This window comes from Vombatus ursinus, unplaced genomic scaffold (assembly GCF_900497805.2).
Source record: "Vombatus ursinus unplaced genomic scaffold, bare-nosed wombat genome assembly UNPS02014893.1, whole genome shotgun sequence".
NCBI lineage: Eukaryota > Metazoa > Chordata > Mammalia > Diprotodontia > Vombatidae > Vombatus > Vombatus ursinus.
The window spans coordinates 3,008,201-3,035,039 of record NW_020954671.1 but is presented as its reverse complement, the minus strand read 5'-3'; the positions used below and the strand labels follow the sequence as shown (position 1 = coordinate 3,035,039).

At 36.6% G+C, this 26,839-nt stretch overlaps 1 protein-coding gene across 2 annotated transcripts in view; it reads right to left on the bottom strand.

The window, feature by feature from the left end:
- Positions 1-6,473: 6,473 nt before the first annotated feature.
- The window catches only part of ARID4A (AT-rich interaction domain 4A), an 84,353-nt gene continuing 63,987 nt past the window's right edge, over positions 6,474-26,839 (bottom strand). For both annotated transcript variants that reach the window (XM_027842849.1, XM_027842850.1), the window contains exons 17-24: positions 26,545-26,742; positions 23,449-23,533; positions 19,209-19,410; positions 16,518-17,660; positions 16,199-16,303; positions 14,533-14,742; positions 13,707-13,853; positions 6,474-8,263 (exon numbers count right to left, since the gene is read on the bottom strand). In XM_027842849.1, the coding sequence (XP_027698650.1) occupies positions 8,160-8,263; positions 13,707-13,853; positions 14,533-14,742; positions 16,199-16,303; positions 16,518-17,660; positions 19,209-19,410; positions 23,449-23,533; positions 26,545-26,742 (2,194 nt within the window). In that variant the 3' untranslated portion in view covers positions 6,474-8,159. The remainder of the gene's footprint in view (positions 8,264-13,706; positions 13,854-14,532; positions 14,743-16,198; positions 16,304-16,517; positions 17,661-19,208; positions 19,411-23,448; positions 23,534-26,544; positions 26,743-26,839) is intronic.

The window sequence follows — 26,839 nt, the reverse complement described above, 5'->3', positions numbered from 1 at the left end:
TACCACACATTTTTGTCATGGCTGTGAGATTATTTTTTTCAATTTGTTCAAATAAAACAGGCTAGCAGCTATTACCAGAATAATCTGACATAACCTAAAATAAACACAACCACCAAGTGCAGATCTTTAAGAAATAATTTTATTTTTAATGACAGAATTACTGCTATTAGTTGCAATCTCATCAACTCAAGCCCATATTCAGTTTTATGGTGTGGCAATGTATATCTTAGTACCTCCTCTGGCTCCACATGGACATTCAAAAAACCTAGGATATAATTAGATTTTACTAGTTTCCTCAAAGAAAGCTCTAGTATGACCACGCTTTTCCAAATAACTAACATCTGTAGAACACTTTGTGCCCTTCCCCCACTAGTCTACTTAGGAGTATCAGTCCTAGTTCAGAGAAAACTAACATAATATAACCATCACTTTTTCCTAAAAAATACAACCGTGGCCATTCAAACACATTCAAACCTAAAATAATTGCCAAGGAAGCCTCATCTGTGTGCTAACTATGCCTAAATTGACCTGAATTAATATCTCTTTTTTCACTGCTATGTTTATTGTTATCATCCTGCATTCCATTTATTAGCAATGTAGTATATTGATTGGTTGCTTATCTGGGTGTTCCAAACCATATCCGACCTATGAGTTAAGGTGTTTGTGTTTCAGGAAGGTGTCTCTAAATAGAACTATTTTGCACGTTATCTTATGAGCAGCTGACCTAGTTGTTTTCTTATCTCTCTCTTTCCTAGGCCTCTCAAGGTTTAGTTGTTACATTTCCTTGATGTTTGATAAAATATTAACCCTCAATTGGTGGCACTTCCCTTTCCACATCCTTTTCTTTTATGGGGCAGTTGGTGACACAATGGATAGTGTTGGACTTAGAGTCAGGAGACACCGGGTGACCTCTTTTTAACCTTTCTCAGCTTCAATTTTCTCATCTGTAAAATGGAGATAATAATAGCATTTACCTCATTGGGTTATTATGAGAAACAAATGAAGTGTGTGCCAAGTGCTTTGCAAACCTTAAAGCTCTAAATAAATGCTATCATCATCATTATTATTTTATCCCACATAGCCAATAATGGACTGCCAACAAAAGGTCCAATATATGTTGTTCAATGTGGTTTCAATGGACTAACCAATGTTGATGGTTAATGATGATACCAGTTGCAAAAATTACACTAATTGTAAATAAGATCCATAACCCACATCAATAGGTTTCCATAATTTAAAATAAATTTCCGGAAGAATCATCATGGTCTTCAGAGGCACTAAGTACAAATAAGGTATATTAATCTTCAGTTAGGACAAGGAAGATAAAGAATTGGAAAGCAGATGAAATATGAAGGTAATGGAAGACAGAAATAGAAAGCTGAATGCTCTTTAATACTTCTTGGATTTGCATATAGCAGCTTTGACTAAGAGCACTTTTATGTTCCTGCTCAATGAGTGAAAGTGAGATGGTTATGGAGCTAACCTGAATTTCTGTGCTTGATCAAATTCACACAAGATTGAAGATTTAAGGGCCAGAAAGTTTAAGAAATTTGCTCAAGATCATAGAGCAAGATAGCAGCAGAGTTGGAACTACAAACAAGATCTCTTGATTCCTTATTTTTTTTTCAGTTACTTTTTTTTTAAATATCCAGAGATACCAGGGAACCATTAGATATTCTTGAGCTAGACAGTAACATTTTATTTTTAAAAATAGTTATACTTTAATATTAATTTTTTAAAATTTTGAGTCCCCACTTCTCTTCCTCCAGCCCCTCCCCCATCCATTGAGAAGGAAGCATTGATTCATCATTCAGGATTTTTTCTACAACACTAGACTCAAGTGAAACTCAGCAAGTGTCTACTGTGTGCCAGGCACAGTGCTAGGCACTTGGGATACAAAGACAAAAAATGAAAACAGTCTGTATCCTAAAGGACCTTCCATTATACAGGGGCCGGGTGGAGGAGTCACAAGGACACATAAATACGAAACATACACAAAGGAAACACAACATAATATTTGGAGGGGTTAGGGGAGCAGAAAAAGCACCAGCACGTGGGGAAAGTAGGAATGCGCCAGGTGGAGGTAGTACTTCGGGGGCACCTTGAACGGTGCTAGGAATTCTAAAAGGCGGGGATAAAGAGGGAGACTGTTTGTTGGTGCAAACCATATGTCAAGTTGGCCAGTTGGCAACATAGCAATGTGGTCAGTGTACAAAGGTTAAAAACGTAAATAAGAATAAAATGAAGCCAAACACTATGTAACAGCGTTCAGGATTATGACTAATCAAGAGACCCAGAGAAGACATGAGGAAGTGAACTTGCCTCCTTTTATTGGAGTCAGGTGAGAGACCATGGGTGTGGTTATAATATTGTCATACAAGGTCACTGTGTTGGTTGGTTTTGCTTAACTGTTTTTTTCTTTGTTGAGGGAAAATTTGTTAAGGGAAGCCATCAATACAAACTTTTTTAAAAACTGAAGTTTTTTAAAGAAGAAAAAGATTGGTTGGAGCCAGATTGTAAAAGGCTTTAAAAAAGCCTGAGTTTGTATTTTATCCCAGAGGTAAGATGGAACCGCCGAAGCTCCTTTAATAGGTGACACGGTTATACTAATTCAAAGAGAAATAACTCCCCTTGTGTAACAACAGTATATCCCCTTACTGAAGATCCAGGTGATGTGCCTCTGACAAAAGTGCCTAACAGAAGCTAGAGTTGAGAGTAAAGCATTAACATTTAGAATTTCTGGATTCTTCATATCTTGTAACAGAACTTGCATCATTTGCATCCTCTCCAGCAGCTCATTCCCTTTGATGGCTTTGTTTTTGGTCATCATTCTTCTTTCTGCATTTGACAGACCCATGGAAAGGGCAATGAATGTGAAGTCAGAGAAAATAGCTCTATTTATTAATGCCTGTGTGACCTTGGGCAAGTCACAGCCTCTGGCTTTAATTCCTTTTCTGTCAAAGAAGAAGTTAGAATAGATGGCCTCTGAGGCCTCTTCCACCTCTACACCTGTGACCCTAGGGTCATTCCTCCTTCACAGTCTCTTGCACCTGATCTTTCTCCCCTCATTCTTTCAGGACCTCCTAACTACTTGCCTGGACGCCTGGAGAGACTCTCAACTGAGCTTCCTATTTCCTGTCTCCCTTTTCCGATCCATCTTTTATCGTTGCCAATCTCATCTTTCTAAAGTTCAAGTTCAACCATATGGGTCTCCAGCTCAGGAATATCCGGTGGTTCCCTGGTAGCTCTGGAGTCAGATACAAACTCCTCTGTTGGACATTTAACACTACAGTCCACCTTTCTAGATGTTTCGAGTACTTTCTTTGAGGCCCTCTATATTCTAGCCAAAGTCTTACTTCTTCAAACTTAAAGAAGTTCATCTCCTGACTCCTTGCTCTCCTCCATAGCTGGAGGGAATGGACTATACTCCCTTCTCACTTCTGCCTCTTCCGATCCCTCTCTTAAAGATTCAGCTCAGATGCTAGCTCCCCAAAGAGGCCTTTCCTGACGCCTCCGGTTAGAAGTGCGCTGTCCCTCCTGAAATTACTTAATCCTTTGTATCTTACCTGTGAATACTGTGTATTTGACTTCCCCACCAAAGATGACATTCCTTAAGAGTAAGGACCATTTCTTTTTTGTTTCTTTGTCTTTGAATCTCCACTGCCTAGCGTAGTGCCAGTGCCTCAGGGTCCTAACATGAGGAAGTGTCACCTGACCATTAATGAAGGTGAAATGAGACTCTTTTCCCCTATTTACTGTTGAACAGCACTGTCTAAAGCTGTGGTACCAAATGCAAAATAGAAACTGGGGGCCACTTAACCTGAGGTAAGGATCCCTGCAGGCTGCATATTGACTTAGAAAATCATATATTAACACTGTCAATGTTTTATTGGATTTTTATTTTTTGTTGTTGTTGTTTTTGCTTGGGCAATGGAGTTAAGTGACTTGCCCAGGGTCACACAGCTAGTTAAGTGTTATGTGTCTGAGGACAGATTTGAACTCAGGTCCTCCTGAATCCTGGGCCTGTATGCTATCTACTGCGCCACCTAGCTGCCCCTGGATTTTTATTTTAAGTATTTACCAATTACATTTTGATCTGGTTCTGGACACATTTGGAAGTGTTGTGGTTGCACTGGACACTTCTGGTTTAAAGGCACGAAACCTTAGGGCTCTTGACCAGATTACACAGAGCTGAATACAAACAATGGAAGAGGAAGTAAGTGAATGGTGGTACAAAGTGGTGGAGAGAACAGGGGCCTCGAAGTCAGATGACCCAGGTTCTGGTCTCAGTTCAGCCATTTCCTAGACATTTAACGACTGTGCCATTTTCCCACTGCAGCTGGTTTTCTGCATTTTTACAATGATGATAACATTTGCATTACCTTCCACACATTGTCTGTAATGCAGAAAATACTAAGTAAACAAATTGCTATATAAATTTGAGGAAGTTGGAATATAGATGATCTCCAAGACCTTTTTAACTCAAAAATTCTGATTCTTTGACTTGTAATTCTACACAAGCTTTCAAAATTAGTTCAATCTCCCATCTAAGACAGATGCAACCATGGACAGAAATGAGCCAAATAACAGGACAATTCTAGACTAAAAAACGCTACCATTCCGTAGGTTTCCTTAACAGTCTTTCCTATGAAAGATGTGGCATTAGCGGAGTAGTACTGCGGCACAAGAGAAAGGGAGACGACCTTGAAGTCACAAAGACCTGGCTTCAGTTCTCTCTTCAAACACATCCTGGAGGGGTGACCCTGGCAAAGTCAGTCTTGTCCCAGGGCCCCAGGCAGTGCTTTCTGGCTCTAAGCTGAAAAACAGTCGGTGATCTTTCACTGGCAGAAGAGATTCTAACAGGACTGAAATGGTTAAGTCCAGGAAAACAAGTCCCAACATCTAGAGTTCCTTCATAGCCCTCCCTTTTAAATATATGGCAAAAGAGAAAATTTCTAAATTATTCAAGCAGTTACATAAGCATTGTGTGTATGTAAATACACAGCTGTGTAGAGATATATATATACATACACATAGGGGGTCCCCAATATATGGGTATTCACTATTCCTAGAACTATGAGGTTATACTTTTTTGGCTTTGATTTGACCATGATTTCACTTCTGGTGAAGAAAGTTTGTCTACCAATGCAGATCAGCAATAGTTCTGCAACTTATATTACAGAGTTAACTTGGGGCTAAAGGCCTTGGAGGTTGCTGGCTATGTAGGGCAGAGGTGTCAAACTCACAGCCAAAACTCCTTAGGGGGAACCAGATCAAAATGTAACTGGGAAACATCTGACAAGACAAAAACACAATAAAACATGTATGATGTTAATTTAAGGTTTTCTCAATCAATGTGTAGCCCACGTTTCTATTTGAGTCTGACATCTCTAATGCAAAGAAACAAAAGCTGTCATAACACAAAAACTTTCACTAATGAGAAGATCCATTCATAAAATTAGATTCCCCAGGACCCCTGTGCATGCTGAATGTTAGTATCTGTCCTCATTCATCTCTTTTCTGTTAACATCTCCAAAAGAGAATCTAATGAGTATCAAAGTATTAAGAGACCCTTCAGGAAACTGATTAAACTCTCCAATATTTTATGATCTCTTCGGACTAAAGGATATCATGCATACCATGATAATAATAAAATTATGCCCAAAAGCTTAATACCTGATTCATTCTTTCTTCAAAGAATTAATACATAATGGTAATTATAACCTAAATTAAGAAAATAAAAATTTATTTTCCTAATTTTAGCTTCATTTTTCAAGATAAAGTCTCAATCAAACTGCAAAACCCCACCCCACCCTCATATTTCCTATGAAATTCTGGTTCCCATTTTAAGTTTATTCACTTCTGTGTTTTTCTGGTACCAGTCATCCTTAAATAATAGCTTTCTATGTTAAAAAAAATCTCAAAATGACCATCATTCTTGCTGAGTGTTATGAAGTTGATGGTGGAGTAGATAGCAGAAATATTACTGATCGGTTGAGCAAGAATATAAAGGTGGTTTTCAATGCCTACCTTGTAAAAGAACAATGATTATATAACTGCTTAAATACTTTTAGATATTTCCAATTTTGTCAGAAATTTAGTATTTATGTTCGGATATATTTAAGATATCAATCTTGTTAGTGAACAAGATTGACAAAGTATTTTGTAAACTACAATTCACAGTTAGCTTCTAATTCCCAACTGATATGATCTATTCTTCATTTTTACATATAAAATGTAAATGTTTTTATTTGTTTTAAGGAAGATTTTAAATTAATGTAAAAAAAACCTTTCACTTTCTAAATTTTGATTTCTCAAGTGTAAATTACTGGTACTTAAGAGTAATTAATAATTTAATGAAAACTGAAAATGTAAAGCCTATGTTTAAAACATAGCCTTTATTAATGCTGCCCACTGAGCTCCAATTTTACATTGAAATACTTCTGCTTTGCTAAATAAAAGACAGAAAAGTGCATTTTACAAGAGTATTTTTTGTTTTTAATTCTCTGCGAAAATGGAATCTGAATCACAAGTTCACAATGTGGTAAGATGAAAGAAATTTCAAGAAACAACGATTTTAGTAATGCTACCCCATCACTAGTGTTTAGCTCTGACTTTCTGTTGCTGTGAATCATAATATCCTGATATACAGTCTAGAGCATCTATGTTATTACTCTACAGCATATTAAACACAGAAAAGGGGGTTAAAAAACCCCCTTTCAATGTACAAACATGAATAAAAAAATTGATAAAAAAATCACTTTTATACATAATGTATATGCAAACTGTTTTAAATACATGGTTTTGGAAGCATTATTTACAAAATGTATCAGTCTGTGGCACAATCCACAAACAGAGCATACATAGTTGCTTTACTTTATTGTTGCATCTCAACTTCGGGAGATATAAATTCATTCGGCAGTATAGCAAACATAAACACTGTGACATAGCATCTTAAGGGCAACCAAAAAAATTTGATCCTCAAAACAGTTTAAGTACTAGGACTGCCAAAGTTTCCAAACAAGGACATATTTTAATAATCCAGATGCCCGATTACAGTTCTATACTGATGAAGATTTAAGAGACAGACCCACTTCATATACAGGCAAGGCTACTGGATACAACCTCCTGTAAGAGTTACAGCTGAGAGTTATGTTTAATCGAAAGAGCGAACTAACCTAGAATTTAATTTTTTTCAATTTTATTAATATTTTAAAAAATACATAAAAATACAACATCCAATGTCTGAATAAATATATTTAACAAGTTGCAAGATAATACCTTATTTTACACAAAAATTTCAGCTTTAGAAATCTTGTTAAATAACTTCATTGTTGTTATATATTTCATTTTTGTCTTTTTGTAACAAAATAAAAACTCTGAAATTACATAGAAAAAAGACAAAATATTTTTGTCAAGGAGTAAGATAGTCCACTGAAAACTTATTCACAATTCCACTGTAAACATTAATAAACATTAAAATATTTGCATAATTGTGTGCTCAAAAATCCTATAAAAAGTGGAAGACTTATTACAACGGTAGTTTTCAGTCAACTACACTTCCTTTCACAATTTATTTTGTCCCATTTACACCTTTAAAACTGGGCACACTGCTGAACACATACTTTGGCAGTTCTGTATAGCAAGTGCTTCCACACAAAAGAACCAAAAAACAAAAACAAAAACAAAACAGAAAAAAAAAAAACTACTCACCAAGAATTAAATACACCTTGGTGAAAGTGCAGCAGTAACTATTCAGCTGGATAGTATTTTGATGTTTGTTGTGTGCACTTGCTTGTCTATGATTTCTATGTAACACCTGAAAACTTTGTTAGACAATCCAAATTTGCTAAGTGCCCTTTCTCTGTATCAACAAAAACACAAACAAATATTAAGGGGGAAAATGACGACAAATATGACAGATTGCCTAACCTTCAATTATCAATCAGCTTATTTTTCTTTTTTTGCAACAGAAAGAAAAAAACAAAAACAAAAAAAAAAAGGGAGGGGGAGGAAACCGATACAATCCAGCAGTGGAAAAGTGTACAAGATATACTTGGCAATGTTAAACCAGTTGAGTGCTTTCTGTGGTTGTATTTCAGGGTTTAAGGATTTATGTCCATGGCAGCAAACTGCTGGGAAGGCAGAGAAAGTATTTATCACCTGCATTCTACAGCAAGCACGTTTTGTGGGGGAGATGATGATGATGGACTCATTCCAGTGTCTGACGAAGCAGATGACATGGAGGCCCCTGCATGAGACACTGGGGAATAAAAACGAGAAACTTAAAACAACATACAAAGAAAATTTATAGATGCTAAGTTAAAAACAAATTTCTGAACACATAAAACACTTCAACCAATAAGAGCTTTTAAAAATGTGGCATATGTGGTGACTTTGCTTAAATTTTTAGAGAATGTATTTCATAAGTGGGGGTGTTTGGATTTTGGTTGGAAAATGCCTTGTGTAAAAACATAATAAGATGCTACAAGAAAGTGGTAAAAGTGCTAGGAAGATTTTTTTTGGCTCTATTTGATAACATTGGTTGCTTGTAGGAACAGGGTCAATTAGTTAAAAATTGTTCCAAAAAGGTAGTAAGAAATGCCACATAATGGTATTCTTCAATTTCCACCACACTGTTCCTTTTACACTCCTTTTTTCCTTCCTCTTTGCTGTTGCTTATGTTATCTCTTTGGACTGCTGAAATTCTACACATCCTTTGCAGCCCACTTCAAAAGCCCCATCTTCCCAGGAAGAATTTCCTTGGCCAGTCAGAGTTGACTTTCCTTCATCTTAACTCTTAGTTTCTACCATTCGTGGTGCTGATCACTATTCATATGACAGCTATATAGCTATACTCCAATAGGCCTGTGATCTCATTAATATGGGTAATATACATTAGTATGTGTGAATATGTACATCACTTCCCTCTCATTCTCATTATGTTACCAAGTCCATTTTCTTCCCCCTGGCATACATGTCCTCTGATGATGTTCTTTATATTACTTCTCTTGCATAATTCACTGTGTGGAATATGTTTTAATATTACCATATTCACTATGCCCTATTCATTGCCCTTTGAGTAATCCTCAATCTCATATCTTTGGAGACTGGTGTTCCATGGCTTCCATACAAAATGACTGGCAGGATAAAAAACAGGCCTTTCTTTCCATGAGAAACAAAGAGTAATTAAAGGAACTATTCAATTTTTCAAAGTTAGTATAGTTCATTCTCATCTAAATGTTGAATTCTGAGCCTAGATCACTATCCATTTGTAACATTTGTCCACAACACAAAAAAATGAAGGGAGAGCTCTATGGATTGTTCACCCACCTGTATACTGTGGTCTAAAAAACATTTTTCACACACTTGAAACTCTTGTGTAATTATGTATCTCAATAAGGAGTTTCTGTAGTGTTCTGTGACTTGATGAAATCATCAAAATGCTATTCAAAAACAGGAGCATCTGGAGGACCTCACCTTCTATGAGGAATCTCTCTTTCATTCGAACTCTGTGCTGAATATCTTCTATGATAGTGATAATCACCTTTGGCAATCATATATCTCCCTGTTTTATGGCTCATTTGATTATCAATAATCTGAAGGTCAAAGTTATCTCTATTTTTCACCTTCAGAATCCTGAGCGATTCTGATATATGCATGGAACTCAATTAATTGGAGAAGAGCCTTTAAAGGAGGACACTGCTCTACTCAATCAAAAAAAAAGTGACATCTTGTATGTTCTACACCTTTCAGTCAACTGTGCACTAACTAGGATGGTGAAAGACCTTGAGTCAAAGCCACATGACGACTAGCTGAAGAAACTGATGGAGATGCTTAGCCGCAAGAAGAGAAGATGCAGGGGGAATATGATAGTGCTCCTTTAAGTATATGAAGGATCATCACATGGAGGATGGATTACATTTGTTCTTTTTGGCCACAGAAGCAGACCCAGGAACAAAGGGAAAAAGTTGTAGAGAGGCAGACTTAGGCTTGATGTCAGGAAAAAAAATTCCTAAAAATTAAAATTACACAAAAATGGAGTTTTATACTGCCTTGGGAGGGGTCAGGCTTCTACTCCTTGGAAATCTTCAAGCAGCGGCTAGAATACTAATTGTCAAGTATGTCAAAGTGGGCATTCCTTTCAGGTATGGGTTACACTAGACGGCTGCTATGCTCCCCTTTCAAATCTCAGATTCTGTGGTTCTGGGTCATTGTAAAGATGGAGTCTGCTGTAGAATATTACTTGCAAAAACTTGCCAGCCCCCTTCTGATCACCTTTAGCAAGCATGCCCTCTATGTATAAAAATATTATTTTCATAAAAATCACAGAGGTATGGGAAAGTAGGTATGTGGGTTGATAGTTATTTATATTCTTAGTTGCTTTTTTTCCTGGTTCTTCTCCTTTCTAACAGTTCCTTCTCAGTCTTCTTGGTTGGATCTTCAGCCAAGTGATACCCTGTTAACTAGGGGTGTCACCCAACGTTCTGTATTTGGCCTCTGTACTATTTCATTTAGTGATTATTGTCAGCTCCGATGAATTCAATTCTCATCCCTATGCGGATGATTCTCAGATCTATTTGTCCCACTCTGATCTCTCTCCCATCCTCTAGTCTCACATCTCCAATTGTCTTTCAGACATCTAGAACTAGATGTTCCATAAATATCTCAAACTCTGCATGTCCAAAACTGGACACCCTCCTCCCCCCTAAACATAACACAACTTCCCTATTATTGCTGAGGGCACTACCATCCTTCTAGTTAACCAGGCTACCAACCCAGGTGTCAGGATAACTCCTCACTCTTTCTCATCCTTCATATGCAATCAGTTACCAAGTCTTAACAATTCTATCTCTGTAACACATGTCATATATGTCCTTTCTCTCTTTTGACATTGCCACCAACCTGGAGTAGGCCTTCATACTTGGACTATTAAAACAGCCTTTTGGTTACTCTTCCTGCTTCAATTCTCTCCCCAATACAGTCCATCCTCCACTCAGCTGTCAAAGTGATCTTTCAAATGTGCAAGTCTAATCATGTCACCCCCTTACTCAATAAACTTCACTGGCTCCCTATTATCTCCAACTTTATTTTTCCTCTTTCAGATAATCTGGGTATCCATCCCTCAAATGAACTCGAAATTATATCACCTCAGGGCAGCTAGGTGGCGCAGTGGATAGAGCACCAGCCCTGAAGTCAGGAGGACCTGAGTTCAAATACGGCCTCAGACCAAACACTTGACACTTATTAGCTGTGTGACCCTGGGCAAGTCACTTAACCCCAACTGCCTAAGCAAAAAAAAAAAAAAAAAGAAATTATATCACCTCCAGGATGATCTCCCTTTCAATACTTGGTCTAGTCTAGCTGTTTTTGCCATTATTTTTTAGAAAAATTTCATTTCCACTTTCTTCTTTAGCAAACCTTAGAACTGTGATGTTGAATCTAAATGCTGGTAGCTCCACTGTCCCTGAAGGTGACAAGAGTAGGTTATAAAAATCTTCGCAAATCTTTTCCTTTTTAGTCATTGTCCTTCTAGATAGACTTCTAAATGTTCTCAGGATGACTTTGAGTCTGTTAACAATGTATTTTTAAACTTCCTCCGGTCTCCAATACATTTTTGGTTTTGTTTTGTTTTTGCTTAGGCGGTTGGGGTTAAGTAGCTTGCCCAGGGTCACACAGCTAGTAAGTGTTAAGTGTCTGAGGGCAGATTTGAACTCAGGTCCTCCTGATTCCAGTGCTGGTGCTCTATCCACTGTGCCACCTAGCTGCCCCTTTTCTCTTTTTTTGTTTAAACTTCTTTAAGAAATCGTGAATCATGTGGAGTCCATAGCTATTCCTCCATCCAACTTGAACTTTTAATTATTAAGTTTTTAAAACAAGTCAAGCTGAGGATATTTTAATAGCATGCTATATCTTTTTCCTGTTTTAATTCTTCTAGTTTTTCAAATTAATTCTGAACTGTGCTCTAAGAAGTTGGTGATTACACTATAAACAGACAACTGATTTAGGAATGACTCCTACATCAGTAATGAGTAATATCCTGTCAGTTAAAATAAAATTTTGGTTTTTTGTGACATTATCTGGTGCTCACTGTATCTACTGTGCCCAATCTCTTTTCTTGAAGGAAGTATTCTTGATATATAGGTAGGAGGCTTCCGAGTAGTCCACAAGTCTTTGGCCTCACATGTTTCTTATTCCTGAACTGTATCTTTCAATGTAATTTTGCTGTCCTACCTAATTTGGCATCAAAGTTACCAAGCAGGCAAAGTATATTTTGATCGAATCTACAGGATTTTATTTAATTCTTTGTAGAAATTCTCTAACTCATTCCCACAAAAAATGTTGATGCATAAGTTACAATTACATTCATGACAGTCTTTTTGCAAATAGTTATCACAAATATTACAGTATCATAGGACCAAATGTCCCACAAAATGATGTTTCTTGCTGTCTTTGAATACAGAATAAAGTCAATTCCTTTATCTCCTTCTCCAAGGGGAGCCTGTTGTCATCCTTCCATTTATATGAAACTTCCTTTTACCTTCTAGTTTCATTTACTGAGAGAATGGCAAGATTTATATGATCCATTTTTTCCAAAAGTGTGCCTAAGCCTTGGTCCCCAGACAAGGATCATACACAGGGTAGCAACAGCTGTATTCATATTTACAGTTTAAAATCTGTATGATTTGGTGCCTTTTGGCTCTTTTCTGACATTGCCGTCAATATCACTGTAAGAATGGAAGTGAGCACTGAAGGACCGGACGTCATTTTGTATTTTTGTTTCATGGGCTGCTGGTCAAAGAATTTGTCACCAAACAGCCCACTGACTAGTGATGAGCTTCTTTGTACTTAGCTGGTCCTTGGAAAGCAGACATATTGCTAGAACTCCATGTAATTACACTGTATTTAATATATACAAAAGCGTTTCATTATTTAATTTGCTCAACTGTGCACTTCACTCCAGCTCCCATGTACAAGCTGTCCCCCACATCTGCAAAATTCTTCCTCTTCACCCTTGCCTCTTAGAAACCCTAGTATCCTTGAAGCTCAGCTCCTATGGTAAGTTCTATAGCAAACTTTCCTGATTCCCTTGTTAGTACTCTCTTCCTTCTCCTCAAATTATCACATACATACTTATCTGCATACATACTATAGCCCCCTCAGACCATGGGTTCCTTGAGGGCGAGATCTTTTCCCTCATTTTGTCACTGTAATTCTAGGGTCTAGTACTATCTGCACATAACAGGCACTTAATAAATGCCTGTTGAATTGAATGATATAGTTATGTTCAGGGATCTTTATCTTTTATACTAGACTGGGCTCCTCGAGGGCAAAGGACTGAATCTTCTTCATGTTTGTAACCACCATAAAAGTTATCTTGACAAACTATGTAGTTAATGAATTTTAAAAGAAGTTCTTTCCTTAATGAATAACCTGCCTTCATGAAGATACTTAAGTGCTGTAAAATTCAATGTTTACCAAAAACGTTGCTTTCAAGGGGCTTATTCCACTGAATCCATGCTTATGACCCATTCATTTCAACAATCACAAGAAAATGGCTAAAATAGCAAGAAATTAATTGACCAACAATGAAAGGCAACTTGTTTCAAGTTTACTGATTTTTTAAAGCCACCACCCAAGATTATTTTACAAATATAACATGATTTAGAAAGGCAATAAAAGGAATAACTTTGGATAAAAATTACCTTCTCTATCCTTCTTTTTTAATCTTTTTCTCCTTCTGTCTATAGTTGCTACTTCTGACTTCAATGACATATAATATTTCCTTATTTCCTGCAATTTTTCTTGTAGAAAAGAGATCCTCTCTGTACTGTTCATATTGTCTAGTTCATCTAGAAAAAAAGAAAAGAAAATGTTCCTGAGAAGAAAAACAGTTTACTAGAGAAAAGACGCTTCTATTAATAATTCAATTCAGCAGTTGGAACAAATGCCATGTAAGTCACTAAAAATGATTATAGTAAACTTACACCAATAACCATGAACACAGAATAATTAACAAATTTATGAATTTTCCATCCTCAATCAAAACAACTAGCAGATTATCATTGTTATGTATTTTTTGGTCTAGATTGATGATTTCATCAGTATAGGGGTCTTCCAAGGAAGGAAATGCCTTCTAACCATATAGATAAGGAACTTATAGTCTCAGCATGGCCTAGGATATCAAGGGTCACTCCCCCAGCCAGTATTTATCAGTAGCAGGAATTGAACCCAAGTCTCCCTGCCTGAGGTCAACCAATTATCCACCATTATTACACTGCCTCTTATGGTCTATTATTGCCCAGTTCACAAAAATGGCATGCTTGGATTTTTCAGTTATGTACGAATGTATGTATGAATCATCTGTCTCATTTCTAGGTTCATCTTTAAGTCACTATTTTTTTTTTTAATATAATAAAGCACATACAGAAAGGCAGAAGCTCTTCGGTTCATAAATAAGGACTTCACAAGAGAACTACATTACTGAATTTGCTAAGATGCTTGGACGAATGTTTTTAAAATGTTTCTTACTAAGTTGAAAACTCCACTTATATGCTCTAGGGGATGAATTTTGATGCTTGTCTCGGTGTTTGTCCTTGTCTCCATCTTTAATGTGAGGCGACATCATTCTTGCTGGAGATCGAGCAAGCTTTGGGGGCTTTGCCACGTGTATATGTTTTATTGGTGTGCATTTACTTGTACTGTCTGGGACAGGAAGATCTTCACTATCACTGCTTTGTCCTATAACAAGAGAAAGAATTCCATGAAAGGCTGCTGACAGTATCTCGTGTTCAAAGCAGAGATAGGAAAAATGGACAGTGAATTAATGGGGTCATTGAATGAAGGTCAAAAGTAGCTCTTTCCTCAAGTAAAAAAAATAAAATAGGATTTGAATTATGAAATTTAATTTTAAAATGACATAGCATCTAACTGGCAAGGAGATAAAACGGTGCTTTGTTTTACAGTTTAGAGTGGTTATACAAACACTCGATGAAGTTTTCATTATGTTTTATTAATCTATGTTATCAATAGTAACAGTAACATTTTTCATTCTTTTAACCCCTTTTCTAAAGTCTTTCTGAAACACTAAATAAAAGTATTTCCCAATAACATTTAAAAAACTTGTATCTAGCTATGTACGTGGAAATAAACAAAATGTTATATATTCTCTGGAATAATATGCTATTTTCTCAATGCTACTTCCTGGGAGTAAGTAGGCTACCAAAAGAAGTACACTAAATCATCACAGACATTAGAATATCCTACTTTCCCCAGTCCTAGCACACACTGAAATATAATAACATTGCAAAGATTTCTTAATGGCTAGAAATGCATGAAAGGTATCAGAATAAGTAACATCTTTGCTTTAAATTACTACAGGTCAAATGCAATGAAAACCTCTGTATAACAAAAAGCTGTAGTCAGTAATGCACTCATTTTAATCATTAATATAATAAAATAATCCCAAAAAGTGTTTCAATAAGGCTTGGACCTACACTCTAAAACAAGACAGAAAAAAATTAAATCTCTAAAGTTACAGCTTTTTCTTCACACAAAAGCTATTTTTTAAGAACTTCAAGTTTTTGTTTATATTCCAACATATTTTTTAGTATGTTATTCAATCACCTCTATTATCAAAAGTGAAATATTTGAATCACCCTTCTCCAAAACTACAACTTTGGAGAGAATAAATATGTTCTGATCATTTAAAAAGTATAATATCAGGAAAATGACTCCTATTTCACAAGAATTCACTCACAATATGTATAGGACTCATTCACGTGAATAATTTCCTTATACATGAAAAATTATTGTAATCCTGTTGATCTAGAAACTAGCTCTACTAATGAAAGTTAAAAATCCTCATTCAAAAATTCAAATTTAATGGGATAAACAAAACTCCTATAAAATTATTACCTTCATTTAATATTTCTGAGGGACATGTTTAGGTAATAGTAAATTATTAGGAAAAAAAAAGTAGAAAGAGGAAGCTGACAATATAATTTCAGTGACTTCAATACTTAAAAATGTGAACTACAGAACTAAATTAAAAATAAAAGGAAAACTAAATACATACATACAGCAATGGCAAATTAATCATCCTGAAATGTGACATCTACACTCTGAAAGAAACACTTGGAATGAATGAAAAGGCCAGTGTCCTTTGTACTGAGGCAAACAGTAAGAAGGTGCCTACCTGCTCCATTCTTTTCATTTTTGATGGTAGCACTTGTTCGCTTTGGGGGACGCTTTTGTTTTTTCGCTAGTGATCCACCATTTCCATCACTTTGCCTTTTCTGGCCTGAAGTAAGGAGATTTAAAAAAATGCATCTATTAAGCATCAACTTTTATTCTATTATACAGTTATTAATCACCATACGTCTTTGCCAATGTGTTTTAGGAAAACAAATGCCAAGGAAAGGAATGACTTTTTCTTTAAAATATTCTCATACATCACAGGTGACAAAGTCAGCGCCGTCTAACACACAGGCCACATGTCCCCAGAAAACGCCTACCTTTGTCTCTGACCTCTCTTTCTTGGGCAGTCACGCTACAGGTGCTTGATGTCGTGCTGGCTTCGAATCCATTAGCTGATTCGCTCTCGCAGAGGCCTTCTTGAGACTCTTCAGCCACACTGTCAACTTCAATGGTTATGTCACTCTCACTCTTGATACTTCGAGACTCCTCCTGGTTGAGAGCGAGTGGAGAAGCAGCAGCAAAGCCAGGTGGTGCAGCAGGGGGCAAGGCAGGTGGATTGGGAACAGGGCTGACGGGGTCAGGTGTTTCTGTGCCCACCTCATCAGCACTATTCTTATCCTTCTCATCCAAGTCATCGAGGTCCACTTCATGACAAACCAAGGTTTCGGGTCCAATCAGGGGCATGACGTCATCTTCTTCTTCTTCTTTTACTGCAACATTCTCGCTTTCTGCAGGGTTTGGAAAGTCAAAACTTTCAGCGGCCAAGTCTTGACCCTGTTGCTCTGACTCTGCTATCAATGATGGCATCTCTTCGTGTTCTGTTTCGGGCTGCTCTTCGGAATTCAATTCCTTAAATTCCTCAGGTACGATATAGTCACTGGCTCGTTCTTCAGACACAAGATCTGGCACTTCCATTTCACTCTCAGTTCGAATTTTTTTCTCTGGTGATGATTGTCCTGATATTTTCCTCTTTAATTTTTTTTCTTTTGGGCATGAGTCTATTTCATCTTCGGTAGTAGAGGAAAAATCTTTACTTTCTAAAGAAGAAACTTCTAGACTAAGAGGTTCTATATAAGATTCACTTTTTGCTTCATCCTGGCTCAGTGGAGAAATCTTTACAGTCTCCAAAGAAAGATCTTTTGTCTTGTTTTTTCTCCCTTTACCTTTAGGAGATTTTTCTGTCTCTTTCTTAATATCTTCTATTTGCTCCATTTTGTTTCCAAATATTTGCACTATTTGTTCACTTTCTTCAACTTCCAACTTCAAAGTTTCTAAAGGCTGCACTTGAGTTCTGTCATTTTCTTTTAACACACGTGGGAATTTGGGGTTTTCTTCTTCCATCTTATCATCAATAAATTTTTCACTCTTTTCTAGTTCCTCAATAATCTCTGGAGAAAATTCTTCATTCACCAAATTTTTATCTGAAGCATCTTCAGTTTCACTATCAGATGAAGCAGAGTCTATGGAAGAAAGACACTGCTATAAAAAGACTCGAAAACACACTTATATTATCACACAAAGACTATACAAAAATAAAAAATAGATAGAAGTTATTTTAAAATTTCTGTAAAGAGGAATCTTTAGCATCTACATACAAATTTCAACTAAATATAGCTGTATAAAATCAATGTAACTACAATAGTCATTTGGAGATTTTTTTTTAGCACCGTGATTTAGTTTGCAACACTACTCAACACATCCAAAGACTAAAGTTGGAATATTAACTTCGCAGCATATTTGCAAAGTGTTCTGAATCTAATATCCAATAGGTACTGAACAACATCTATTAGTTATGGTTGTTTTGTGTTTTAATATTTAATGATAGCCCTTTATATGGTATGGTTAGAGGAGTCATATATATCTATATTAAGTAAAGGTAAACTTAAAGTTAGTTACCAAATTTTAAATATAGCTCTTTGGTCAGCAAGTTAAAAAAACTTTCAATCTATTCTTTTCTGATGAAGTGGTTCCTTTAATAAGGTCAAAATAAACCGGCGGGCGAGTGGTGATAAGTTTTCAGTGACAAAGTAACGTACTGGTTAATTTACGTTGTAAAGCATATTTAAAAGATAAAAATCTTGGGGCAGGTAGGTGGCTCAGTGGATAAAGCACCGGCCCTGGAGTCAGGAGGACCTGAGTTCAAATCCAGCCTCAGACCAAACACTTGACACTTATTAGCTGTGTGACCCTGGCCAAGTCACTTAACCCCAATTGCCTTAAAAAAAAAAAAAAAGATAAAAATCTTGTCATCAGAGAGCTTAAACCCTGATGAAGTCTAAATAAACATGGATACAAATACCAAAACCTATTATTTCCTTTTCTTAGAGATGTGTTTTAAAGAAAAAAAGTGTAAAGAGTTTTTTCCCCCCTTGCTTTATGAGTGTTTCTAAACTAAAATATCCCTTTGGATAAGGGAAAGAAAAAAATCTATGAGCAGTTTATTAGAAAGAAGCAAAAGAAGGTTCTTAAAAGAGTGAAAGATGAAAAAAAGAACTGTTTCCCATTTCCGGAATGATAGAGAAGAGCTTATAGGGGTAGGACAGAAAGGTATAAACAAGCAGAACACATGTTTCCTTGTATGATCTGCAAGGGAGAAAAAAAAAGCTTGTACTATTTTAGAATTTGTTCTCCTCAAGGACCTTGGTCTTTGACTCTGGTAAAATATACTGAATATACAGAAGGAATCTGATTCCATTTATTTTTACAGAAAATGCAGTACACACTAGGCATTATAGCCTACCAAATGATCCTCTCTCAGAAGCAAATGTTCCCGAGTTAAACCTTGTCTTTGAGGTGTTCCTATATTAAATTAAACATCACTAAATTGTTAGAAGCTTAAAAGGTACAACAAAACACACATCTTTTTTTCCTAGACTTTGCTACTTTACAATTGTTGGAGATTAGAAACCAGGAAAATTTAGGTTAAAAAATATCAGAAATCATTGAGATTTTATTATTTATATAATTGACTATGCAAAAATAATTGAGTGGTGATTAAAATTCTGTACCTTCCATTCCATTTGCCAGAGGTGAGCTGTCTGGTAAACTGCTTCGTGCAGTTCGGGCACCCATTTTCCCTTCAGTATTTGGAGATTTAGACATGCCATAAGACATATTTGATGGAAGGGTGGACTTCAAAGGAGGACGTCCACGTTTTGACTTTTGTCTCTCTTCATCCTTCTTCTCATCCTTTTCACTGTCTTCTTTATTCTATATGACAAGAAAAATTCCGTTAGGATACAATTTGAAATATGGTACTTTTAATGCAAATTTTATCCTATTATTTCTCTATGGATAATAGAAGCAGGGAAAGACCATGAAAGAAAATATTTTATAATGAATACCATATAAAAGTCAATTCCCAACTATCTACAGCAACATAAGGCAATACTAGCATTAAAAAAAAATCACTTAGACTGTTTTAAACTTTTAAATATCCTTTTTCGACTAATGTAAAATATTATTCTAAAGTAAACCAAGTTTATCTCAGGGGTCATAGATTGCCACCTTCCTGAACCAATATACAAGTATTTTACTTATGACAATCTTTTTTATTAGTTCCTTTTGGACTCTAGTCAAGATATTTGTATCGGGGGCAGCTAGGTGGTACAGTGGACAGAGCTCCAGTCTTGGAGTCAGAAGAACCTGAGTTCAAATCAGGCCTCAGACACATAATACTCACTAGCTGTGTGACTACCCAACTGCCTCACCAAAAAAAAAAAAAAAGGTATTTATATCAAAGAGTTATGTGGGCAATCAATAAGTATTACGAATATGTGCCAGGTTCTATAGTAGAAACTGAACAAAAATGAAATATTCCCTGATCTCAACAATATATAGATACTGAGTGAGATGGGGGAAGTCACTGTGGCTAGGGGGCAAAGAGGCAGAAGGAATCAGAAAAAACTTACCTAAAAGGTGGTTCTTAAACTGAACCTTGAAAGAAATTAGAGATTCTGAGAGAGTTGATGAGAGTGCCCTGTAGGCATGAAGGTCAGTCAGTACAAAGGCAAAGAGGCAGAAGATGAGAGTGTCATTTATTAAGAAAAGTAGTATCGTTTTTGATGGTTTGCAGTGCGCATGAAGGGGAATGATATGCAACAAGGCTAGAAAGACAGGCTGGGGCCAAATTGTGAGAAACTTTAAATGCAACAAAGAGATTTATATTTTATTCCAGAGGTAAAAAAATAGGAGCCCATTAGAGTTTACTGTGTAAGGGGAGTGATGTCGGATTTGTGCTTTAGGAAAATCAGTTTAGTAGCTCTGTGAATTGACTTAGGTGACCAAGAAGAAGCAACTGTTAATAATCTAGGGAAAAAGTGATGAGATCTTGAACGAGGGTGGCAGCCATCTGAATTAAGGGAAGAGGACCAATGCAAGAGATGTTGTAGAAGTAGAAACAACAAGATTTGCCAACTGACTAGATAGATGGGGTAAGAGTGAGAGAATCATGATGACACCAAAATAACAAGCCTGCGTGACTGAAAGAATGGTGGTGCCCTCTAGAGAAACGGCAAACTTCAGAAGAGGGGGTTCAGGGAAAAAGAGAACGAGTTTTGTTTGGGACATGCAGAGTTTGAGATATCTACAAGATGTCCAATTCCAACTCCCAGGAGGCAATTGGTGACATGGGATTGTACCTTGAAAAATGACTTGGATAACATAGACGTAGGAGCTATCAGCATAGAGAATAATCAAATACACGTGAATGGAAGAAATTACCAAAAGAGAATGTTTAGAGAGAAAGGGGTTTAGAATGGAATGTTGGGGTACACCCTCAGTCAGGAAACTTGTTGTGGATAATGATTCCAAAGAACAATTAGAAAAAGTGGCCCAAAAGGTAAGAGAACTAAGGGAGAGCTGTCACGAAAACAGAGAGAGAAAAAAAAGTAGTTAATATAGTATCAAAAGCTGTAAAGATGTCAAGAAGTAGAAGGACTGAGAAAATGTCACAAGATTTTGCAATTGAGTGATTTTGCTAAATGGTGACTTTGGAAAAGGCAATTTCAGTTGAGTGAAGTTGGAGACCTGATTGTAAAGGGTTTACAAAAATGAGGAAGAATTGAGAGCAATGAGTGTAGGTAGATTTTTCAAGGAATTCAGCTGAGAAAAGGGGAAGAATTATAGGAAAATGACTTGTTGGGATGGTAGATATAATAACGGATTTTTTTAAGGTTGGGGAGAGACTTATCTGTAGACAGTGAGGGCAGAAATTAAGGAACCAGCAGATAGAAAGTGGTTGAACATAAGATAGTGAGGACGAATCTGTTGAAAGACTGAATGGTACATATAGAGGCTGGCCTTCTCAAGGAAGGGTTGTCAGACAAAGATAAGGGGAAGACACTCACAGCAAATGGGCACTATTTTCTCAGAAAGTAAGAGGTATGGTATGGTGGCATGGGGACAAAGTAGCAATAGGAGGTTACTGGATAGAAAATGTTTGGAACAGCTGTTTTGTGGAAAGGGACAAAGGATCTATCTGGAAGGAATAACAGGACTTCCTTAAGACAGTAAGAATCTAGTTGAGATCAGAGAACATAAACATGTAGTAGACCTAGTTGGCATAGTTGTATAACTTCCTCCACCTCAGTTTATTAGCATGAAACAGCAGAGAAGGGCTATAGTATAGGAATAATCCAGGGTGGATATCTGGAAAGGTATGAGTGGCAATAGGATAAAAAAGAAAAAAGATTCAACAGTAAAAGATGTAGTACAGAGTTGCATTAGTCAACCAGAAGGTAAAAAAAGTGGGAGAAGAGGAAAACGAATCCAGAAAAGGGTGATGGCCTAGGGAAGAAAAGAGGTGTAGAGGGAATAGAGTACAGGGTGAGGACAAAGAAAAAGTAAAAGAGAAGTAAAGCATAGGGAAAGGTGGACTGATAGGAAATTATGATAACAAAAGATGAATTCTCAACCATGAAGTGAAACACTTGTGGAAAAGATCAAGGAGAGAAGCATCTCTGTGATTAACTGATGTGGAGAGATGAGTAGGAGTGGGAATTGAGGCAATTGAGGAAATGGGAGATAAAAGTATTTGAATGAATCTTGAATTCCGTTACATGAGGCAGGACTTGGGGTAGCAAGGAAGACTGTTAACCAAGTTCTGAAATCCTTTAGAAAGGAAGGAGAATAGAGCGTGAGCCAGCAGATAACAACCACCTGGATTTGGACTGTGCAATAAATTTGGATAAGGTGAACTTCAAAAGAGGAGAAGCTGTTGAGTGGTGGTAGCAGAGGCAATCTAGAAATATGTGTGTGTGTGTGTATACATGTGATTTATATTACATATTTTATATATTTCTATAACACACACACACATTTGGATGGAGGCACTAGCAGTTGGAGAAAAGAAGAAATCAGAAAAGGCCTCATGAAGGAGGTAGTATTTGAGCTCAGTTTTGAAGGAAACTAGAGATTCTAAGAGGCAGGTGTACATTTCAGATATGAGGAAGAGCTTGTGCAAGCCGTAGAGGTGGTGCTAGAAAGTCAGTCTGGTTGGCCTACAGGGTGAGCGAAAGAGATAGAAAAGAAGTTTGGAAATCATGAAGGTGCTTTAAATGCAAAACAGAGGAGTTTTTATTTGATCCTCAAAGTAATAAGGAGCCATTGGTGCTTACTGAGCATGTGAATAACATGTTCAAATCTATGCTTCAGAAAAATCAGTTTGGCAAGCAGGGTGGGAGACAGACTAGAGGAAGAGATACTTGAGGCTGGGAGACCAATTAGGAGACTATTGCAATAATCCAAATGGAGGTGATAAGAGCCTGGCCTAGGGTAATTGTGATGGGGGGAGAAAAGAAGAATTAAGAGTAGGCTTTGGAGGAAGATTCGACAAAACCTGGCAACTGACTGGATACATGGAGTGAAGTAGAGAGTTGGGGATAAGCTACGATTGTGAATCTAAATGACTGAAAGGATGGTGGTGCTCTCAAAAGAAATAGAGAAGTTCAGAAAAGGGGTGGGTTGGGGGAAAGGGGCGTCTCTAGTGCTGGCCCTAGATTTCATTTTTGGACCTACTGAATTTGAGATGTCTAAGGGAGACCCAGCTTGAAGCGTCCATTAGGCAGGTGAGAATTGAAGTCAGGATGATGTCTAGAGCTGGGTATATAATTCTATATCAAATGTTTGCATAGCTGACCACTATCATTAAGCATCTGAAAATAAGATGTACTAAAGGATGAGCTACAAGTTGGTTAATCGTAATAAAAAATTGATCTGCTATTACAGATACTAATCCACAAACATTACTTTAGTTTTTTTCTTCTGTTTTCTCTTTGGTCCACCTTTGTCCAAAGGCCAGATTATCCTGTCAGCCTTCACCCATTCATCATACCTTAAAATAAACAACACAGAGATTTAATAATGACAAACCATCATAAATTTCAACTCTTCTCCAGATATAAAAGTATAGCTAACATCCAATAAAAGTTTTGTTATCCAGCATGCTGAGAATAAAACAAGATCTAGTTAACTAAGAGTTGGAATATCATAGTATCTATAGATTACCATGTGACAACTGAAAAGAATTTTTTTTAAAAAGTTAAAATGCAATAGAAATGTCAATTTTAAGTTGTCCCTGTATCACTTAGCTAGGAGGAAGGGAAGATAGGACCAGCCTGGAATAAGAAGGGTGAGAGGGTGGAATTATTAATGGAGAAAAGAGGTCAAAGGTAAGGACAGCAAATATTAAGCTTTTAAAACAATTTCAAAAGAATTTCTAAAGCTGCTTTCTACCCCTGTGCTTTCAACCTACAGAAACTGCAGTTCTGACTCTGAGGGGTACAGAAATATTAGTTACCAAGTTTATTCAGTTAGCTAACAGATCTATAGACAATTTCAGATTTTTATTTTTATCACTGCCCCTCAGCTTGATTCTTTTAGTAAATGCCTTCTACTGACTACTTTAGTGTTTTTCACAATCACCTCTACCTAGTTTCTTATATTTCTAAAAAAAACTTTATACAGGGCATCCCAAAAGTCTCAATGTAACTTTAAATTATTAAAGATGAAAACTGCATACCCTGTATTTGACACGCCTGTCACTTCAGAAACTAATTATATGAAATTTGGGGGAAAAAATTTATTTTTTTATCTAAGTTAAGTCTGCTTATGTCAAGTTATGAGACAACAATAACTGCATTTCCTCCAGGCTTTTTCAAAACATCCTGATACTGTGAATCCTATGATGGAATTTTAATAGCATCGGTGTTGGTTATTAGATTGGGGCATATCGGAAATGCCAGTTTCTAGAGTTTTCTGGTGCCAGATAACACAGCTTTTAGGACACATAATACACAAGCATATAAAACTTTAAATAATAATACCTTATATTTATATAGCACTTTTCACATATAGTATCTCATCTGATCCTCATAACAACCCTGTAAGGTAGTTTCTGAGAGGCAACGTGGTAGGTATAGTGGAAAGAGCACTGGATTTGGAGTTAGAAGACCTGGGTTCGAATCCTGGCTCTGCTACTTACTACCTGTATGACTTCCCTGGGTCTGTTTCTTCATCTGTAAAATGAGCAAGTTGGATTAAATGACTTCTAAGGTCCCTTTTGGTTTTAAATTCTATGATCCATAAAAACTGAGGCTCAGAGACGTGACTTGCCCGAGGTCACACAGAATAGTAAGTGGCAGAGTCTGTCACTCAAATCCAGTTCTTCTGACTCCAAGTTCAGTGCTCTCTCCACTATATTACACTGTTTAAAGCTTAAGTCAAAGACATTTTCCATAATCTAAGACTATACAGTGTTGCAGCCCAAATAAAACTATTTTGGCAGAAAGCTAGGGATAAACCAAGAGTCCGTCTGCCTCCTGTGTTCTTGGTTGGAACTAGTCTCAGCTTCGTTCCTAAATTCCTAGGGATCTCCACACCTGGAGATCCAATGGCAAAGGGTCAACAAATATTATCAAGAAGTACTGAATGGATGGAGCCTTGTCTAGTTTTTCTGCAAACTCCTGGGTTATGAAAGGCAGTATGATGTACCAGAAAGAACAACCTTGGAATCAGAAGACTTGACTCCAAGTTTGGATTTAAGGCCCTGGCTCTAACACTGTGACCATAGGCAAGGCACTTACCCTCTATGAGCCTCAGTTTCCTCACCTGTAAAATGGGAGTAATAATATTTTCACCAGATAGCTCACATAAAAAGCTATATAAATGTGAGTTTTTATTACTGTATTTCCGAGTAGTAACAATGTCCCTCCCCTCCCCTCATACATAGCATCTTAGCATCTTTCTAATGCCTTTAACCAATTTACCATGTAATAATGTGCATAAAGTCATAAATAAAGTTATCTGTATAGACATCAAAGCTTTGTATCTATTCCAGCACCCAGCACAGTGCCCACCCTTAAGTGGTAACTACTTAATACAATGTTTGCTGCATTTTATTTTAGGTATAAACCAAAAAGTTCCTAAGGGTTTACAACAATCTAGAATGTCATAGATAGGTCCTACCTGGCCTCAGAGCCAAGGGACACCCAGAAAGCTGGGGACAATTCCAGGACTGACCTGGGGCTGACCATGGCTGTTTCCAGGGATTCAGAACCCTGGAAGCATCTCAGCCTTGTTAACCATTCTCTGAATCAGGGACAATCTTGAATCAGGGTAGATCCTATTGTAGCTGTATTGGTGGGACAGAATAAAATTAGCCTTTGTGGATTGAAGGCAAAGCAAAGTTTACTATAGGATTTCATGAATAGTCTGGTTATCATTTAGAAGCTGGCCAGTGGCCTATATAAAAAGGAAGCTGAGCTAAATGATAAGAAAAGTTGGAAAACTTTAAAAAAAAAAAAAAAAGAATACAAGCAAGGATATATGATGAATGATATGTTTCAGAAAACCAAATAGACACACCGGTGATAAGCATAAAGAATATACAACAAGGCAAGATTTCAAAAGAATTAAAAAGCAGGAAATAATGAGACCCAGGGATAAGACATAACTAAAATCAGTATTCATAAAATCTAATTTTTCCTGAAGTCATCAATGCAGTTTAATATATAAATGTGTAAAAATATTAGATGTTAAATTTCTTTTTATGCAGCAAGCACACAGCTTCTAACATATGTTATAAGAGAACAGAAATCCTATACCTCTTGTATGAGGAAGAAGTACACTGTATTTAAAAATGTTACTTAAAATTGATTCCAGGTTATTTATTTTAACACTGGGAATGTTTATTTTAGTTATATAACTGAATTGATCTGAACTTGTATGCCATAAACCATTTCCTTTTTATGAAATCCAAATGATCATTTATGCCTACTGGAAACAATATGCTAACTATAATTGAGAATTAAGATTCATTTATAAGGAAATTTGTTTCCTTCTTACCTGACATTCCATCCATAGTAATGCACCAAGTATAAAACCTCTCCATCATCAATTTCAGTACTTTTAATACTGGCTTCATAAATTTTCTGAGTTTTTCCACGTCCATATTTTACTTTTACTTTGGTTCCTGTTAGGCAGGGCTCTATGTCCTCCTCATCTTCCTCCCCTTCAGATTCCTCTTTGTTTTCAATTTCCTCCCTGTAGCAAGTTATAATATTGATAATGCTACTAATTATGTAATGGTAAATAACAACAACAAACACAACTGCATGGGCAAAGAAAAAAAAATGATGCA